The sequence below is a fragment of the Zeus faber genome (genome assembly GCF_960531495.2).
Source record: "Zeus faber genome assembly, chromosome: 13".
Lineage (NCBI taxonomy): Eukaryota > Metazoa > Chordata > Actinopteri > Zeiformes > Zeidae > Zeus > Zeus faber.
The window spans coordinates 13,763,368-13,784,447 of NC_137198.1; the positions used below are offsets into that span (position 1 = coordinate 13,763,368).

A 21,080-nucleotide genomic window follows, 5' to 3' on the forward strand; every position below is an offset into this window, starting at 1 on the left:
AACCCGCTGGGTTAAAGACCTTGTGTAGTCGTTTAACATTGGAAAAGATTTGCCGCTCTGCAAGTGGCTTGCGGCTTCACACCGAACACGAGAAACGACAAGAACAAAGCCGAAGTCCATGCATCCCTATGGAGAGTTGGATTCTGCACACGAAAAGCTAGGGCGGGGCTCCGGCATGCGTTTTAGTTTTCAATTCACGCGACAAGTTTCGGATTCTTACAACGAAATAAATAAGTTCACGTATCGCAAAATAAGATTTTAACCCCTATGAATACCCCTTGACCACCCCCACAATTTTTATCATTATTATTATTATTATTATATTCTAATTTATTGTTTGTTATTTTAATTGTTATTTTTCTCAGTTCTGTTTTATATTTGTCAAATGTTAATTTTAATACTAGTCTCATTTTGTTTCAATGCTATTACTATAAGCCATAGATGTAGCAATGATGCAATAGGGGTGGGTGAGGGAGGGCGGATAAATATATTGTAAAATTGTATTATCATTTGTATGCCGTTTGAAAAACACAAACAAATAAAAAATACCTTAAATTAAATTGGGAGGATTGATTTTGAGTTTCCAGAATCCATTAGATAGACCCAATATTTATCAAGCTATTACGATATAATAAGATTCATACTTGTGCTCTCTGGTCATTAAAAATTAAATTTCAATTTCATTTCTATGCAAACAAATATGGGACCAAATATATGACTCAAAAAATGTAATTTCAACCACTTTCATATGAAAGAGAAACGTGTGAAGGCAGAAACATCCACGTTTGAACAGCCTGGAAACGTAAGACGGAGATGACGATCTGGGGGATCGTTCTCCTTCACGCCATTGGTGTTACCTGTAGAACTTGATCGAGGGTCCGACGGCCAGGAGCACAAATGGTACGACCGTGTAACTAATGGCCACCTGAGTCCCTGCCCACGTGATGACGTCATAGATGCGCTTGTGCCTGTCGGAGCCCAGGAAGTGCGGTCTGATGTTGTGTCTTATCTGGAGGCAAAGAAAATTAGAACATTAGTGATTAAAATGGGAGAATCACTATAATTTTTTTTTTTTTACTGGCATACTTTATTTTATTACTTTATTATCCTAATTTTTATCCAACATTCCGATTCTTTCAAATCCCGTCTCCCGCAACTTTAACTTGTCGACATTTTAACTTATTTTTTCACATGGTCTTGTCTTCATGTAGTCTTAAAAACCTATTTCTATGAGAGTCCTGGATTGTGTAAACCATTCTATCATTCTACTGCTTTTACAAGAGTCATATTACCCAGAATTCACAGTCTACACTCCTGTACTTGGTCCGGATAACTTTACTTGTATTGTAAATATGTAAAATTATATTTAAAACAGTTTTGTTTTTTTAATTTATTTTTTAACCTGTGCTGTCAGCATGCTGGGCATACAACACAGAGTATTTGTGCCATTGCATCTAGGACAGAGTTAGTCTGCAAGTGGAGTTCAAGTTCTCAACCTGCAATCCAACTCTTTATTAAATCTTAAATCATCAAGAACTGCTGCAATAACTCTGTCCTGTGGACGACCTGTAGGATGAAAAGAGCAGTTTTTTATTGTCCAGAGCCGCCATTAATTAAATAGTTAATTAGGTCCAGGAAAACTGGAACAGCAATTGGGCACGTGGCCTTTTCCTGTCATAGTTATGGCAGTAAATGAGGGAGAAAATGAGAAGGATGTAACCAGGAGGGTGTTGGGTTGTGTTTAAAGCAGGTGGTGTTGGTGGTGTATGTGTGCCTGTCATGAGACCTATATGTGTGTGTGTGTGTGTGTGTGTGTGTGTGTGTGTGTGTGTCCTCCGGTGAGTGTACAGAACTTGTCCCAATCGGTTCTGGTGTATAAGGTCGGTATTATATTGTGGCGCCTCCAAGCAGCGGAAAGAGGGCCCCGAAGCCCCCCCTGAGCCGTATAGACGCCCCACGGCTGCAGGAAAGCCCCGAGAATCCCGGCCTGCAGCCACAGAAGACCCCCCAGAGAAGCCGGACGCTCGCGGAGCAAGCCCCACGCCCGGCCCTGAGGAGCATAACCCAGTCCCAGGGAACACAAGGAGACCGTGCACCCCTGAGGGGCACACATACACCCACCCCCATGAGCAGGCACAAGACACAGCCAGCGGGACCCCCATGCCCACCTGCACCCCGGGCAAGAGCGAGTCCTGCCCCACCACAGCCAACGACACGCCCTACATGGCTGCGAGCCCCAAGCGCCCATCCACATAGCAGAGTTTGCTCAGCGCAGGGCACCCGGATGTTAGCCTCCCCCGCTGACACCAACAGGCTGCAAGATATATGGGCCCTCCACCACCCCTCCACCACCGCACCTGGGCCACCCGCCGCAGAGAGGTCGCGCAGCAGGAGCAGTGGCTGACAGCTGCTCCCCGCACCCTAACCCACACTTACAACAGCAAGCGGCCCCCTAGGGGTCCCAGAAGGCACCCAGCGGCGCTCTTCGCAGCCCCGCCAGGTCGCAGCATGCCAGAAACCACCAGGCGCGAGTCGTCAGGACTCGAGCCCAGCCGGCAGGGGGCCCAGCCCAAAAGATTTGTGTTTATCATATGTGTATACACTACTCACAAAAAGTTAGGGATATTCGGCTTCACATGCACATGTCCAACTGTTCAATGTTTCAGTACTTTTTGCACAACTTGCTGTTCTCTAACAAGGAGCTGAATGGCAAAATTCACAACAGGTGTTTGATCCATGAATCGACCAATAAATGTCCTGGTTCAATAAGAATTGGTATTTAAACAGTCCTCTGCATCATGCTGTTCACATTTTGACATCATGAGACCAAGATGAACCATAACAACTGATCAACAGTACCTCACCATTGCGAGGCTTCAAACAGGATGTTCTGAGAGGGAAGTGGCCACTGAGCTCAGAGTGTCACAGAGTGTCATTAGCAGGTTCCAACAGAGATACAGAGACTGGAAGAGTCACAGAAAGGCATAGAAGTGGACGTCCTTTGGCCACATCCCACACTGATGAGCGCTTCATTGTGAACAGTGCCCTGCGGAACCGGATGATGAATGCCACTCAACTCCAGGCACATTTAAGGGAGGTGAGAGGCACCCAAGTGTCACGTCAGACCATTCAAAACTGTTGACATCAGCGTGGTCTGCGTGCTAGACGACCTGCAAGGGCACCTGACCACACCATCAGGCACAGGCATCATCGTCTTGCACGGGCCAGGGAGCGCTTACGCCGGATGAGGGACCAGTTGGCCTCAGTGCTGTTCTCTGATGAAAGTCGATTCAGGTTGAGCAGAAATGATGGCCGCCAACGATGTTGGAGACGTCAAGGAGAGCGCTATGCATCAGCCACTGTTGTCACCAGACGAGCCTTTGGTGGTGGTGGTGTTACAGGGTGGGCATGTGTGTCTAGTCAATACAGAGCTGCCCTACACTTTGTGAATGGTACAGTGACAAGCCCATACTACCTGAATAACATCATTAATCCAGTCATTGTGCCCCTGCATGAACAACACAGGCCTCATTTCATCTTCATGGACGACAATGCTCCAGCTCATGGAGGTCGCATCATTAGGGAACGGCTGCTGGAGACTGGGGCACCTCAAATGGAGTGGCCTGCACTTTCTCCAGACCTGAATCCCTTAGAAAACCTATGGGATCAGCTGAGTCGCCGTGTAGAGGCTCGTAACTCTGTACACCAGAACCTCAGTGACATGAGGACCGCCGTTCAAGAAGAGTGGGGGGCCATGCCTCAGCAGACAATAAGTCGACTTGTGAACAGCATGAGACATCGTTGTCAAGCTGTAATTGATGCTCAAGGGCACATGACAAGTTATTGAGACATTGCCATTTTTTGTTGTCGTATAGCCACCACTGTTGTTGGCTTTTGTTTCAATAAATTGTCTGAGATGAGGAAATCACCATTGCATGCTTCTACTTAAATGCACATCTTTCATGATATAATATCACTGTAGCGTGAACTTTTTACATTTTCCATAAATTTCACCCGAAAGCCAAATATCCCTAACTTTTTGTGAGTAGTATGTATATGTATATGTACACGTATAAAACTCTTTCAGGCATTACAGCAGCTCAGTCGGGAATATGAATGAATAAGCGCTGAGATCAAGATAAAATAAGTAATTAAGTAATAACTGCTTACAAATATACAATAAAGTAATAACTGCTTACAAATATACAATATAGTTTCAGTGAAATGTAAAAACAGAACAGGATATAAAATATGATTTAATATGTTTGTGAATCTGAATCTGTAGGGTAAGTGTTGAAGGGAGCAGAGGTTGAATCAATACATATAAATATATGTATATATATACACAGTATAGACTCACTGCCCGTGCTGCCATCGTCATGGTGACGCCGGTTAGGAAGGTCAGGTAGTAGCCGGGGTAGACGCCGTGCCAAATGGCTGACAGCAGGAAGGTGGCACCGGTTGGGTTGATGGGACAGCGCTCGTAGCAAACTCTGTGGAGATGATTCACAGGGGATACAGGGAGGGAAATGAAGGTTTTAAGCATTGTAACTTAAAAAAAAAAATATATATATATAGGTTGCTGGCATGGAAATAGATCAATATCCCTTTTTTTACCAATATGCATGGAAAGAACATCATGATTTGAAAACGGTTACATGCATTACAAATCTCTTCCAAATTGTTGGTGTTTTGGTGCATCATTGTAATTGAAAAGCTGCTGTAGACGTCAGGACAAGGGCACATTCATCTCGGAATTACATGAGGCATAAAACGTACTAAAATGTCGTGCTCTCGTTCAATTATTTATCAAACAAGCGTCCCAAAACTTGGGTTTTATTTAGCATACAGAGTGATTTGTGCTGATACCTTTTTAGCCAGAGAGCCGTCTGGATATTCCAGTTGTCCAGGAACGTCTTGAAACTGGTGGCAAACTGAAAAGGTAACCAGGTTGGTTGTAATATTAGTCTGCTGTTATCACATGGTCTTTAAGTATGACATCATAAGGGCCTTTTAAATAATAGCCGCACCTCAATATCCAGAATTCTGAGGTTTGAAACAAGGTCCCATCTGGGAGAGCCGTCTTTGTTGTAGCCGTTGAAGCCGAACCCTGCTGCGTTGTTGATGGCGTCAGCTTGAAAAAGGGAGGAATAAATCTATTCATTTATGAACTATTTATTCATTTACGTCAATGTGCTTCGATACAGAGACACAGAGTCACAGTGACAAAAGACACACAATCAAACAGGCATTTGGCGTCTTTAAAATGAGTCCTGCAGTGAATCAAGATGTCACTAGACGGCGCTGCGGCATCATCTATGACTGCGCCACATCAGACTCCACTGTCCTTCGCTGGATAAAGAATGGGTTTAAAAAAAGAAAAAAAAAAGAGAAAAGGAGGCCAAATTCTGAGAAATCCCCCAGGGCAGTTACTCAACAGACTTGACAGTGGACCAAAAAATGCAGTTTGACCTCAGCTGGATTCGCATGAATCGTCACCCAGCCCTATTTCCAACTACAACTATGTTTGCGTGAGTTAATCATTCATTAATAATCTGTCGACAAACATGTAAAAGGTCAAAAGCCAAAGAATACAAAGAAAAAATATAAACTTTATGTATATATTTTTTGCTGGGTATCAAAAAAGAGGAAAGAAACTGAGATTTCAATCATTTTAATTGGGTGAGAGTGTGTTGAACTAGTATTTTTACTTGTACTACTAGTAATTTTTATGCAGGGTTTGATAATAACATTTGCCCAGTTTCCTCTGGCAACCAGATAGGGGCCACATTCAATTGCTGTCAACCGCTTTCGATTTGTAAAACAAACAAAAAAAAAACGTGACCTTTCTATGTTTAGTCACTGAAAACGAGTGGCCTATAATTATAAACGATACTATAAAATGATTAAAATCCGGCAACCATTTTGTCTTGGGAGCAAAAACAGAAACGACACTTGTTGAGGTTAGTGGCGGGCGCTGCTTCCGTGGGAGGCAGCGCGGTGCCGGCGAGAGCGGGCGTGGACTCACCCAGCGTCCACACAAAGTAGTACTTGGGTCTGAGCGCCAACATGGCCACGTAGAGATAGACGACCTGCAGGTGGAACGGAGTGGACGAAACGAAGGCGCTGTCGATGGAGCGCTCCACAGGGATCACTTGACACAGCGACAGGTAGACGGCCAGAGAGACGGCGCAGGAAGCCAGCTTGGAGATGACGCTGATCTGTGGGAGGAGGGGAGAGATGGGAGGAGAGCGAGAGAGAGGGGAGAGGGGGGAGAGAGAGAGAGAGAGAGAGAGAGAGAGAGAGAGAGGAAATAGAGGGGAGGGATGGAGGAGAGAGAGAGAGATGGGGGGAGAGGACAGAGAGAGGAAATAGATAGAGGGAGAGGGGAGAGAGGAGAGAGGGAGAGGTAGAGGAGAGAGAAAGATAGAGGAGAGAGAGAGAGAGATAGAGTAGAGATACAGGAGACAAGAGAGAGGAGAGAAGGGAGAGAGAGATAGAGGAGAGAGAGAACAGAGATAGAGAGCGAGAGAGGAGAGATATAGCAGACAGCGATAGATGAGAGAGAGAGAACAGAGATAGAGGGGCGAGATAAAGAGGAGAGAGAGAGGAGAGATACAGCAGACAGAGATAGATGAGAGAGAGAGGAGACAGAGATATAGGAGAGAGAGAGAGAACAGCGATAGAGGGAGAGATAGAGGAGAGAGAGAGAGGAGAGATATATAGAGTAGAGCGATACAGGAGACAGGGATAGAGGAGAGAGAGCGGAGAGATAGAGGAGAGAGAGTAGAGAGATACAAGAGACAGATAGAGGAGAGAGAGGACAGAGAGAGGACAGATATTGAAGGGAGAGGAGAGAGAGAGAGAGAGAGAGAGAGAGAGAGAGAGAGAGAGAGAGAGAGAGAGATAGAAGAGAGAGAGAGGAGAGAGAGGAGAGATAGAAGAGAGAGAGAGGAGAGAGAGGAGAGATAGAGAGAGAGAGGAGAGAGACAGAGAGAGGACAGAGATAGAGGGAGAGATAGAGGAGAGAGATATAGATAGGACAGAGATAGAGGGGAGAGATAGAGGAGAGAGATATAGATAGGACAGAGATAGAGGAGAGAGAGGGGAGAGAGCGAGATAGGACAGAGATAGAGGGGAGAGATAGAGGAGAGATAGGGGAGAGAGAGAGGAGCGAGATAGAGATAGGACAGAGATAGAGAGGAGAGAGGAGCGAGATAGAGGGAGAGATAGGACAGAGATAGAGGAGAGAGAGATAGAGATAGGACAGAGATAGAGGAGAGAGAGGGGAGAGAGCGAGATAGGACAGAGATAGAGGGGAGAGATAGAGGAGAGATAGGGGAGAGAGAGAGGAGCGAGATAGAGAGGACAGAGATAGAGGAGAGAGATAGGAACGAGATAGAGATAGGACAGAGATAGAGAGGAGAGAGGAGCGAGATAGAGGGAGAGATAGGACAGAGATAGAGGAGAGAGAGATAGAGATAGGACAGAGATAGAGGAGAGAGATAGAGGAGAGAGATAGAGGGGAGAGATAGAGGAAAGAGATAGAGGAGCGAGATAGAGATAGGACAGAGATAGAGGGGAGAGATAGAGGAGAGAGAGAGGAGACAGATAGAGGAGAGAGAGAGGAGCGAGATAGAGTTAGGACAGAGATAGAGGGAGAGATAGAGGAGAGGGATAGAGTGGAGAGAGAGGAGCGAGATAGAGATAGGACAGAGATAGAGGGGAGAGATAGGAACGCGATAGATGGGACAGAGATAGACGGGAGAGATAGAGGAGAGAGAGAGAAGAGAGAGAGAGAGAGAGAGAGTGTTCATGTTTATTTTGATAGTGTATTAAAGCAAGAACACAATGGGCATGGTCTGCTGTTCTAAATATGACTTGGAAAACAATAACCATGAATGTATTATGATGAGCGTCGTGGTCGTTTTCCAGCTCAAACTCAAATCAACAACCAAACTTTTTAAAAGCCCTTCTCAACCTTCAATCAACGGGGGCCTCGCCCAATCACCCAATCGCACGACAGTTACTCCCTCCACAGCGAAGTCAACTGAATCTCGCCGGTCGAGCCCCGACGATCAAAAAAATAAGGTTTCGCTTTTTAAGACACCAGAGTTTTCCTCCAGCGGCGTCCTCTCGTACTGAATGTATGAACGTCTGTTTCTCTTTCTTGTCTTTGTTAGAGATGGAAAAAAAAAAAAAAAAAAAAAAACAATCAAATCCTCAGCATGATTTTAATTACTGATGCTTATGCTGAAGACCCCCTGAGCGACTCAGTCGAGAGATCCACCAGATTAAATTTGCGTCTTTATCGCGGAGATAATAAAACAAATTATCCCGCGAAATGCAGCGCACCCGTCTTACCGGGACACTCTCTCTTTTTTTTCTTTATTTTACCCGTTATTATTGTTATTGTTGCTTAATCCAATAACCAGTCATGCACTTAAAGGAAAATTGGATTCATTCAATTACTCTCGGGGCGGTTCGCCCGCCTGTGTGGAAACGAGCCTCTCCGGAGCCTTTTTTCCCTGAGCCTACTCGTTCCCGAGCCGTTATTACCGAAATGTTGACGTCGAAAACTTTGATTACTCGGGACTTTGAAATGTCACCTGAAATGGAAAAATAATAATATAGGCTCATCCAATCAACTGACGAGGCCTCCCTGTTCTGCAGTTTGTGCCTAAAGATTTCTGTCAAAATGATTCGTTGGACTCCGGCGTAATGTCGCGCCTCTGTTTTGTCGTCGGGCGGCGTCAATTAATTGTCGTAGAATTAAATTTGCGATGGCCGATTTGATTTGTCTTCTTTTTTTCTGCCTGATTCTCTCATAAAATGGCAAAACAAAACCTGTAACAACAACATTTCTGCTCTGCCTAGTGCGGAAAACACTTTTATAGCCGTTAAGGGTCGTGAACGTAACACCGACCTATGGAAAGTCACCCAGTTTCACATTCCGTGCGTTGAGAAATTTCTAACGTGAGCTTAAAACTCCATGGAAATCTGGTCGGGAACGCGTGCTTCCTCCGGCTCGACAAAAAAGACCGCGATCTGCTCAGACGGCGGCAACCATTACGCAGTCATTCGGCTCTGGCTCTACGAGTACCTTGGGCGAGGGCTCGCTCTGCCTGTACTTCCCGTTCTCGTGGCCGTTGGCGTTGTCGGCGTGGCGGGGCTGGTAGCTGGTGCCCTCGATGAAGGCCATGTAGTCGTTGTAGGAGCAGGTGGGGCCCGCCAGGATGCCCATGAAGTTGCAGTTGTAGCTCAGGTACTCCAGCAGGCTGGGCATCCGCCTGCGGGGCGGCAGAAAAGAGGCGGCGGTTAGCAAATACCGAGAAATGAGAAGTGTGTTGTAGCTCAAAGGTTACAGTGGCCGACACACACTTGAAGACTTTTTTTTTTGCATCCTTGGAGTGCACAAACTGTGGGATTTAAACAAGGACGAGGGTCTTAGGGTTCATGCTCACACTATAATAGTCGAAACCCAAGACTGAAAATATATTTTTTAATTCATTTAATTAATTTTATTATATAATATTAAATACAATAAAAGAAATAGATTAAAAAATATATTTTATACCCTTATCAGTCCCACAACGGGGAAATTTGCAATTTCTCTGCATTCACCCATCCTACTAGCTGACGTATCCAGGAGCAGTGGGCTGCCGTATAGAGGAGCAGTTAGGGGGTTAAGTGTCTCGCTATCAAACCAACCTGATGTTCATCCTCCAATGAGTCCCAGACTAGTCTGGACTCCTGAGAGGAGAGATCAGATTGGTTCGAAATTGTCAATCCGTCTCAGATCCTGTCCGCCTTCTCAATGTCTTTTGGAAGTCTCGCCTGCCTTCAGTAATAAGACAAAGAGATTTTCTTTATGATTCTCTTAAGATCTTGCGTAAATTTGTCGGGGACTCGAAAATTCTAGCGAGAGTCCTGTCGCGTACACCCGGCGGCAATGACACAAAAAGCTGATTTGAAAACGGCAAGAAAGGTTGTTCCCAGCGCGTCCCGTTCTGTTGAGCTCCACTTTATGAGAAACACGAGAGAGCAGCCACGACGCTGGCGTGCCGAGCGGTTTGAGGGTTTGTTTTGCGAGGAGGAGGCCATCCTGCGGCTCATTGTAGTCGCCGGAGCCGGAGCCGCCGGGGCGGCTCTGAAGAACACAATGTCTCCCCCGCTTCGACGCCAAACGGAAGCTGCAGGAGCGCGTTTCAGGGAGCGGCCGAGCTGGGCCCGCGCACTCGCCGCCATTGCCGCCTCTGTGCCTCCTCTGCGGCCGCCACAAGGGCCCCGGCTCGGTTTCCCAAGACGTCGTGAGGGCTTGGGCAAATTGTGTTGAACCTGTCGCTGCATGGGGGGAGGGGGGATAGTTCCTCGCTCAAACAATCCTACGCTACGAACGTGTGACACGATGAGGGAGAGTTGTCAAGACCGATACGGTCTCTGTCTCTTCCGCCTGGTGGTGACGGTGTTTGCTCTCCTCCCTCGTCGCTGTTTGCTCACAGAGGCGCCCAAAGTTGAAAGTGCAAAGTTCACTGCTCATTGCTCAGTTCGCAAGTACCCAGGTTAGATCGTTCAGGGAATGACCTTGTGCCCGGCGCCCAACACAATGTGAGTGGGATGATAATGGCATCGCCTTCATTGAAAGCAAATGCAGCTCTGGACTAAACCCGAGGCCAAATGCAAAAACGCTCACACGGCCCTTACATTTCAGATGGAGACCTTTTTTAAGAAGTTAAAACCACCGTCTGATGTAGTAAAAAACATACCTGAGTCACATACCTGACAGCTAGGTATTTCTGACTGGGGCTGAGCTGGTCCTCTCGCTTGGCCAAACCTGGAGAGAGAGAGAGAGAGAGAGAGAGAGAGAGAGAGAGAGAGAGAGAGAGAGAGAGAGAGAGAGAGAGAGAGAGAGAGAGAGAGAGAGAGAGAGAGAGAGAGAGAGAGAGAGAGAGAGAGAGAGCAAGAGAGAGAGAGAGAGAGAGAGAGAGAGAGAGAGAGAGACCGGCCACTTTACCAAACACATCCCAGATACAGTAGAACTGGAAATTGAGTTTCATTAATGAAATTACCATTAAATGTACCATAAAAAAGACCATTCTACACCATTATATGCCATTTTAATTACAGCATAGGGGGAAAGCATACACATAATAGTAAATAATAATAATGATAATAATATAATAATATAATATGATCATAATAATAGTAACATTTATTTGTATAGCACCTTTCATACACGACATGTAACTTAAACACGTGAGATGTGACATGTAACATACGTGACATGTAACAAAGTGTTTTACATTAAAAGGCCTTTAGATAGTGACAATAAAAGCAAAGCAAGGAAAGCAAAATGCATTTCATAAAGAAGAATAATACAATTATTCAAAGCATGGAATAAATTAAGAACAGGGTAAGAACAAGCGTTCCTCAGAAAAATTATTTTCTTATTTGAGCCTTGGGTTTTACTATCATGACACCCAAAATGCACAACAACAATAAACCCATGTGCTCCGTACGGTATCCATTAAATCAAACTCGATCCGCAAAATCGTCCCGTTGGTTTCGCATCGCTGGGCAAGAGAGCGTCATGGAAGGACTTTGAAGTCATTTATAACCAACGGTGGCGGCAAAAACAGATCCCAAAGACGGAGACAAGAATACAGGACAAAAAGAGGAGAGGCCAGAGTGAGAGAGTGACGCTCGGCGGGAAGGAGGGCGGGTGCATCGACTCATTCAAACTGGTCGATCCAGGACGTTCCAGGACTGGACCGGTCCTTTATTCCAAGGACTCTTAATGATGAGTGAAAGTTCCCGTCTTCACCGTCGTCTGACGGCGTATCGCGGAAACCCCCTTGGATGCCATGCCGATCGGCGCAGCAGCTCTCGGGTGCTTTTGTTTGGCGGCGGGAGGGGGCTCCCCAGCCACCAGCGCAGGTAGACGTGAGGGTGAGACAAGTCTCCTGAGGACGGAGGATTAAAGTCTTGGTTTCTCATCAGTGAGGAGGGAATAAGAGCCAATACTAACCAGAGCAACGGTGAGACAAATGCTACGCGCGCGCGCACACACACGCGTGCGTAGGTCGTTAGCAGGATTTCCTAAAGGGATGAAAGGGACGAGGTCCTCTCATTATCCACTTTTTCTTTTTTGTTTTTTACCTCGGTGTCAACAACTCTCTTCTCAGGTTTTTTCCATGGCTTAGTAAGGCGTCTCGGTGTTCGGGGTTCTTGCAGGACATCCGCCGACACGTCTGCGGAGACTTCAAATGGATCCCCAAATGTTGTGGTCTTCAAGGTGCATTGCCGCCGCCACGACTCAGCCGGAGGGCCAAGGAAAGAGCCGCTCTGGAGTTTCACTTCAGCCTGACTGGTCGTCTCAAGCGTTCAGTGACATTTCACTCGCCCCCCCCTGACATGAAGACCAGCTCACGGTTTGTCACTTGGTATTTCAAGTCCAATTATGTTGTAGTGCTAATTTGGGGGGAGGTGACGCAGAGAAATTTCAAATGTCATGCTTTCCTCTTGAAAGAGGCCACTTGCGACCCAGAGGACTGAGGCTCAAACTCCTGGAACTTGAGGGCTCACAACACGAGAAACATCTTCCATCACTTGCGCTGAGCAATCCCCCAAAACCCACATCTACCTGCAAGACCTATGGAACAATGTCCAAATGTCCAAATGTCATTGGACAAGAGCTACCCAGAGATCGCGCTCATTTGCTCTCTCACCCCCATCTCTCTCTCTCTCTCTTTCTCTCTCTCTCTCTCTCTCTCTCTCTCTCTCTCTCTCTCTCTCTCTCTCTCTCTCTCTCTCTCCCCCATCTCTCACTCTCTCACTCTCTCTCTCTCTCTCTCTCCCCCATCTCTCCGCCTCCCTCTCTCTCTCTCTCTCTCGCGCTCTCTCTCTCTCTCTCTCTCTCGCGCTCTCTCTCTCTCTCTCTCTCTCTCCCAGAACAGACCCCCGGTGCATGTTCTTAAAACTTTGTACTAGTACATAATAAATACTCATCTTCTAATCACTGTTTTTGTCTCTTCAGTCCAGCTGTCCAGTTCCACGTTAAAATTAACCATCACTATCTATCTGTCTGTCTGTCTGTCTGTCTCTCCCTCTCTCTATCTCTCCCTCTCTATCTATCTATCTGTCTGTCTGTCTGTCTGTCTGTCTGTCTGTCTATCTAGCTATCTATCTATCTCTATCTGTCTGTATGTCTGTCTGTCTATCTAACTGATGATACAGAATGCGGCGGCGCGACTGGTGTTCAACCAGCCAAAGAGGGCACATGTCACTCCGCTGCTCATCGAGCTCCACTGGTTACCTGTAGCCGCCCGCATCAAGTTCAAGTCTCTTATGCTGGCCTACAGAGTGATTGTTGGGAATGCTCCCGCCTACTTAAATGCTCTTGTAAGAGCACATGTTGCCCCCCGGATGCTGCGCTCGTCAAATGAGCGTCGCCTGGCTCTGCCGGCCATACAGCCACGGCAATCCAGGCTATTCTCATTTGTAGTTCCACGTTGGTGGAACGAGCTGCCAAAAATGACCAGAGCGGGGACCTCCCTCTCTGTCTTTAAGAAGCACCTGAAGACCCAGCTCTTCAGTGAGTACCTCCTGTCCTAATCTACAATTACTTAGCACCACCTTGCAGTATTTATTGTTACACCAATGTTGTTGTTACACTAATCTCTGTCGCAATGTAGCTGAATGTTATTCTCCCTTGTAAGTCGCTTTGGATAAAAGCGTCTGCCAAATGACTAAATGTAAATGTAAATGTAAATGTAACTGTCAATCTGTCTATCTATCTGTCTATCTATCTGTCTGTCTACAGTATCTATCTACAGTATCTATTTACAGTATCTATCTGTCTGTCTATCTGTCTGTCTGTCTGTCTGTCTGTCTCTCCCTCTCTCTATCTCTCCCTCTATCTCTCCCTCTCTATCTATCTATCTGTCTGTCTGTCTGTCTGTCTGTCTGTCTGTCTGTCTGTCTGTCTGTCTGTCTGTCTGTCTGTCTGTCTGTCTGTCTATCTATCTAGCTATCTATCTATCTCTATCTGTCTGTATGTCTGTCTGTCTATCTAACTGTCAATCTGTCTATCTATCTGTCTATCTATCTGTCTGTCTACAGTATCTATCTACAGTATCTATTTACAGTATCTATCTGTCTGTCTGTCTGTCTGTCTGTCTGTCTGTCTGTCTGTCTGTCTGTCTGTCTGTCTGTCTGTCTGTCTGTCTGTCTGTCTGTCTGTCTGTCTGTCTGTCTGTCTGTCTGTCTGTCTGTCTGTCTGTCTGTCTGTCTGTCTGTCTGTCCGTCTGTCTGCCTGTCTGTCTATCTATCTGTCTATCTGTCTATCTGTCTATCTATCTGACTGTCTGTCACTATTAGATATTTCAAGACATACATCATGACAATAGAGTACAATATCAGTGTGTGGACTTCTACTCTGTGAGGTAGGTACTGGAAGTAAGTTAAGGTAAGTTGCATTTAGGAGGATTTAAATGTATATTTAATACAACACAGAAAAAAATAATTCTAGTATAAAATCATAGAACCCAGAATCGCGATTGTGACACCGCCCCTTGCGGCCGCCTGCGCGCGCACCTCATGTCGGTTACGCACATTTTAGTATTTTTAGAGCTTATAGAGCTTATTGTGTTTCATCACCGGGTGTCATGACATTTACTGCATATATGTATGACCGTATGTATATGTATGTGTCAAATAACCTCTTGAATCTTGAACGTTGGGGACTACTGATGTCACTCTCTGAACTGAACTTTTTTTGTATTTGGGATACCCCTTTCTCAACACAACATGCTCAGACTGACTTTTCTTACCATCATGGATTTCAAATGCCAAGCTGGTGATCTTTTGTGTGATGACCATCATGGGCCTAAGCAGAGAACACAAGAGAAAGGTCACGTGAACATCCTGAACTTCAAACGCTTTTCAGTCAGCTCTGTTCATAAAACTAAAAAATAAAAAAGTCCATCCCCATCGCCTTAGGAAAAGATTTGGACAATCTGATTGTTTCTTAACCTTCAAAGAGAAACTGAAGCTTCTAAAGCCTCCAAAAAACATCAAATACCAAACCTTCCTTTGACACTGTTTGTTCAACAGGCAGTTCATTCTGTTCAGAATAACAGTTGGGGAAAAAAAAAAGAGTGAAAGTCCTTCTTTGGACTTGGACGCAGTCCGTGAGAAGCACTCAACCACATTGCCCTCCTTCCTGTTGTGGAAACTCTTAAATTGTTCATCAGAGCCGAGGAGCCGAGGAACGAGCATCGCGCTCAAGCGTTTGCTCGCCATGCAAAACCCTTGGTGGAGTTCCACGCAGCTTTGCTTTTGCAACGCACCCGCGTCAGCAGATTCAAATAAGCTCAAAGCAGCAAAAAACGTCCGTGAGCTCAGTGTTGGAGAGCCAACAACATTTTAAATTGAAGGGAAGTAGTGCATAGTGTACTGCATAGTGCACCATTATGACCGTGCACTGATTATGTGTCTTGGTAACATCTCAAACGATGGGATTTGACATTTTAATGGAAACATTACGGAGGAATAAACAGTGGAAGCTCGGTGCTGAGAGAAGCGGCGTGATGCTTAGGCAGCGTTGCTTAGCAACTGCTGGACACCCCCTCTCGGACTGTCTGACAGTCTGGCAAAAATAGGCACCAGACCCTTGAAAGTGTAGTTTTTCACTTTTGCTCCCCTGTGGACACAACTGAGCTGCTACACAGGCTCCGGTTATTAGGCTTGGACACATCGATTTTAGGATGTTGGCCTTGTTTAAATGCACTAAAGAGAAGGTTCCATAGCTTGTCCCAGAGAGCCTCTCTGGTGTGAACGGTGCTGCCAGGTGTTTAAATACCTTAAAAACATTTATCAAGTCTTTACTTCCCCATCACCAGAACTGGTTGCTCTGAACCGCTGAGCATTATTTCATTTAACCAGCCCATTTTGTGGTTCTCTCTCCTAAAAATAGTGATTTATTGCCGCTTTGGTGCCTCTGGGGTAATAAATGGTGAGATTGAGGGACCGGTCAGCGTAAACGCAGAACACTACTTATCCAGCCCGGATGTCTCCTGAGCCTTATTCATCGTTATTAATGAATTAATATAAGTTGTCGTATCGTTTCATCGGTTATCATTTCAACTCTGCAAATGGCACACTTGCATTTCGGTGCTTAGTAAACGGGAGAATACAATTAGAAACATATTACAATTTAAGCTTGTTTACTCACTAGTAAACAGCATTTCACACACTGCTCATTTCATGCACTTTAATGACTAGATTAATTGTATACAGCTTAACGTCATAATAATAATTAACAATCAACTGATTAATGGACTATGAAAAACAATAGCTAGTCGCAGTCTTGCATTTTAGTTGGAGAACAAATGAGGTTAGTCAATCCAGGTTGGTTAAACATTTGAACTGTGCTCAGGAACTCCATGGGTCCATCTTACCCTGTGAAGTCTGCTGAGTACATGCCGTAGTCAAAGACGTAGACACGAGTTATCTGGCAGAAGCTCAGGTAGCCCAGCGCCACAATGAAGCAGTACCTGCAGAAAGACACGGGGTGGGAGGGAAAGAAGTGATTAGATGTCATCTCTTTTCAGCATCTGTTTTGTGTGCCTTGATTTTTCTCACTCAGTGGCCGAGGTTTCTTCTGAAAATTTGCAAGGGGGCAACACATTTTAAGCGTCAAACACTTAATTTCTTGAATTCTGCTTCATTTTAGGCACCAATTTGTGCCTTTTGTGCATCAATTTATGGCGGAAATGTCTTTATTTATGTAAAGGAAAACACAAAATTCAGGCGCCAGGTGACAATTCAAAATATAATTGAATACAATGCGTTGAGCCTCTCAGGCGTCCTGTATTGCTTTCAAATTTTATTCTTCTGTAGATCAACTTTTCTCATTTAACATTATCCCTTCTGAGTCAGTCGCAGCTAACTTGGTTTTGAGACTTTTTGAGGAAAAAAAAAAAAGTCCTAATATCAGACCTCTTCCCTTCTGGCTCCTCCATGGTTATCTCCCTGCCAGCGTCAGCGTGCGCACGGCGCCAGGCGAGAGGAGACGCTGTGCCGCTGCTGACTGTGTGTGTGTGTGTGTGCGTGTGTGTGTGTGTGTGTGTGTGTGTGTGTGTGTGTGTGTGTGTGTGTGTGTGTGTGTGTGTGTGTGTGTGTGTGTGTGTGTGTGTGTGTGTGTGTGTGTCTGTGTGTGTGTGGCTGGGATTATTACGTTTGCCAAAAAAGATTCAGTGGTCGTATGAGCTCATAATTCATATTTATATTTTGGGAGTAGAAAAAAACAAACCCCAGTGCTGAATAAAAAAGGGCACATCCCTGTCAGAGGCATTGCTGTGTCTATGAGCAACGTTATAGCCGTTTTTCAAAATAAAAGTCCTCTGCTCCTTTCACGGTTCAATTGGGGGGGTTGCCTCACACCTCACGTGAAATAGCAGAGGAAAATAGATACGCAATCCAAAGGTCCAAAAATATCTTTCTATTTGTTCCTCCATTTCCAATATGAACCGTTTCATCCAGAATTAGAATCAGATCATCATCCGCTTATTGGGCCAAGTACACTTTTCATACACAAGGAATTTGGAATAGTAAGAATTGGTGCATTGCTGTACGGACCAAAAAAAAGTTTCATAGTCTAGGAAAGGGGGAAAAAAAAGAGTATACAAAATGTGTTTCTATACATTTTACATTCTATACATTTCTTTACATTCAAAGGCCATGGCTTGGGATACACGGCATTATGTCTGTGGGAATAAAAACGAATATAAAAATAGAGGATAAATACATTTGCATACAATACGAGCATCGTTAACAATTGACGAGTATAGGTCAAAATGATTAATTTAATGAAATTATTACTATGTCATTAAGAACTGATTACAAGTTATTACAATGTTATTACAATATATTGCACCGGTTGTAGTGTGTGTGCCATTCATTAATTTGTGCCATATATAGCGATCTTGAAGCCTCTGATCAGAATCCAAAGAATTAGAAACCTCCATTGTGTCTCCTTCCATTCCCTCCCCGTGCCTCTTATCTCCTCGGAGGACAGCACAAGGTGTCTTACAGTGCAGGACAAACCGCCGTTGTGCAGCCCCCAGGACCAGCGGTGACAGGGGAGGAAGACAGGGATCAAGAAGACAAAGAGGAGGGTGGAGGACACTGCAAGAATGTCTCCCTGTCACTAGAAGATGGAGGGTGTCGGGGGGCGGGGGGGGGGGGGGACACAACAGGAGCTCTCAGCGCAGGACCAGAGACAGAGAGGCGCCATGGCCCACTGGTACACAGCTGCTGCTGATTCGGCCAAAATCTGAGCTAGCTAGCCAGCTAGCCCCTGCACCCAACAATGAAAGGATTGTGGCTGGGGTGAAGGCCAGTAAGACACAGTGGCTAGGGACTGGCTTTGTTCCGGACAAAGACAAGAAAGAATAGGAGCGGTTTAGGTCTTCCGATTGTGACACACATCAATTCACAAGCTTATAAAATGCATAATTTCACCATCGGCTTATAATGCGATTGTCTGACCTCCCGTTTCAATTCATTTTAAGCTCTATAGATTACGCAAATATCACAAAAACATCAACCTTTGGCGCTAACTGTGTTCACCATTGGTTGGCTCTTTGTGAAAGTTAACACTGAACAGAGCAGCCTACACAGCATCTGCAAACAACTGCATAGTGTCATGATGCTGCCAGGGTGAACCCAAATGCAGGACACAAGGAGACTCAGGAGTAGATGCAAATTATCGAAGGGAAACAAGGGGGTAGGAGATGGCAAGCACGACAGGCAGGGAAGGTCAGGCAGGCAGGTCATGCAGGTAGGTCAGACAGGAGGGGGAACCGGAGAGTGGGTAAGTGGAAGACTTGACGTCATAGTTGTGACGCAACGATCTGGCAAGGACTGGGTGACAAGTTATGTACTGCTGAAGTGAGGAGTAAGGTGAAGACAGCTGGCCAGATTGTAGAATGGTGTCAGCTGTGCAGTGGCAGGAATGTAGTGCCAGACAGACAGACAGAGGGAGCTAGAGAAAGAGAGACCGGCTGCAGGCTGGATGGACAGGAGCAGGGATGGGATTGGCCATCTGGCATTTGGGCAAATGCAAGAAGGGCCACCCTACTTGGGTCGGCCCGGCCCAGATTGCGCGGTCCTATGGCATGTTGGCCGGGCCCATAACATGTACCGGTATTAACATAATAATGAGTTCGAGCGCTGATACGATGTCACCCTTAAAGCATTAACATACCGTCAACCGGCGCACTTAATTGTATGTATATATACCACCTAAGTCACATAGGAATTAGTTAGACATAGGGCACATTATGGATGACTTTGTGGAGAGCTAGGCTCGCTGAGTTCCCTTCAAATAGCGGTGAGTACTTGAACTGATAGGCCACTGAGGCAATTTTTCAAAACATTCTTGCTATTGATAATTTACAGTAGGTAGCCCACCTGCCCCAGATGCTCATTAGTCGAAGCGGGTTTCAAAATGACATGATCGCTCTTGCCGCTGGTGCTGAACTCTCAGGTTGTGTGCGCGCTGCACGATCTGTGCCCTGCAGGCCGGCACACGTCGTAGTGTTATTTTGAAAGAAGCTTTCCGTGACATACAGTAAATAAAGACATTTCCACCATCAATGGATGCGGAAAAGACAACAAATCAGAATGCAGACCCCCAAGAAGATGGGTCCCAGCCCCCTCAGTGTTCAAGCGAAACAGGACAGGGACAGGACAACACACACACTACTAGGGAGAGAAGGAAAACCAGGAACAGAATAACTACAACAAAACAGAGCAAGACCATGACAGCATACGGTATCACCAACCCGGGAATCCAGTATACTGTCTACTGCATGCAGTATGCCTGCCCATCAGCATGTGTGTGCGTGTGTGCGCGTGTGTGTGCGCGTGTGCGTGTGTGTGTGTGTGTGTGCGCGTGTGTGTGTGTGTGTGTGTGTGTGTGGGAGGCAGATTTCTGAATGCCATTATGTGCCATCCACAAGGCGGCTACATAGAAAACCAGGGAGCAGACACAATGTGAGACTGTGTCAGTCTGTGTGCCCGTCCCACGCCTGGCACAGCAGGAGAAAGCTGTTTTCCAGTGGCATTACAACCCATATACCAGATAATTTCTAGCTTAGTTTCCTTCTATATATAAACCCTACAGCAGTACTACAGTGTTATATTTCTCATTCCAACTTCCTAAAAATAAGCAGATTTTCAAGTCTTTATTAATAAAAGTATTTCAGCAGCATTACCAGACTACTGATACACTGCAGCTATGGTCGCTCAGGATATGAGCTGTGGAACACAGAAGCTATATTTGCGGCATGCAGTCTTCAGCTTGTGTAATTTAAAACTCAGGGGGGAGTTCTTTATCTCTATTCTTGGCCTTGGAGGGAGCCTGGCACTAAAGGAGGCTGACTTTTCCCGACGGGAGTGCTGTGGAAGGGTCAGCACGCAGGCGCGGAGCCACAGGTAGGCTGCAAACAAACACTACCTCAATCTAAATCCCAGTCAAAATTATATGTATTCATATTTTTTTGGTATCTGAGTAGAAGCCAGCGATGGTCTCATTAAAAATCTCAGTCACAAATACAGACACATGCAGTTTTGTAAAATTTGAATCTGTCCACCCACATTCCACAAAATTTACCTTACAGAGAGTAACGACATATAATACATTTTAACAGTTTTGTTCCTATAGTGTGTGGAGAGCAACAATTTCCCCAAACACCAACACACACTAACAGATTACATTCACCAAAAGTTGTAGGACTCTGTTGGCAACAACCAGAGTCCTAAACTCACAAAGCCACACAAGATTTGACATGGGGGTGTGGCTACCCGCGATTACCAGAGTCCCCCGCCCCCGACAGCCTGCCAGTCCTCTGGGTTCCCCCCCGGATTAGAGGGTATCGGATCGTAATTATTGAACGTGTTTAATATTTGAGGTTCGCAATGGGTGCAGCCAGAGCGGACTTCAGACCACGACCATCTTAAAAAGCATTAAAAAAAATGGGACTTTGCTCACGATTGTTGGAAGCGGGGAATCT

At 45.6% G+C, this 21,080-nt stretch overlaps 1 protein-coding gene across 1 annotated transcript in view; it reads right to left on the minus strand.

Annotated features, from left to right (window-relative positions):
- mboat2a (membrane bound O-acyltransferase domain containing 2a) overlaps window positions 1–21,080 on the minus strand; it is a 49,353-nt gene that overhangs the window by 3,096 nt on the left and 25,177 nt on the right. Inside the window, exons 4-12 of the mRNA XM_080011737.1 lie at window positions 16,461–16,556; window positions 14,832–14,887; window positions 10,780–10,834; window positions 9,104–9,290; window positions 6,029–6,221; window positions 5,031–5,134; window positions 4,870–4,934; window positions 4,361–4,493; window positions 858–1,009 (exon numbers count right to left, since the gene is read on the minus strand). Of these exons, the coding sequence (XP_079867863.1) occupies window positions 858–1,009; window positions 4,361–4,493; window positions 4,870–4,934; window positions 5,031–5,134; window positions 6,029–6,221; window positions 9,104–9,290; window positions 10,780–10,834; window positions 14,832–14,887; window positions 16,461–16,556 (1,041 nt within the window). The remainder of the gene's footprint in view (window positions 1–857; window positions 1,010–4,360; window positions 4,494–4,869; window positions 4,935–5,030; window positions 5,135–6,028; window positions 6,222–9,103; window positions 9,291–10,779; window positions 10,835–14,831; window positions 14,888–16,460; window positions 16,557–21,080) is intronic.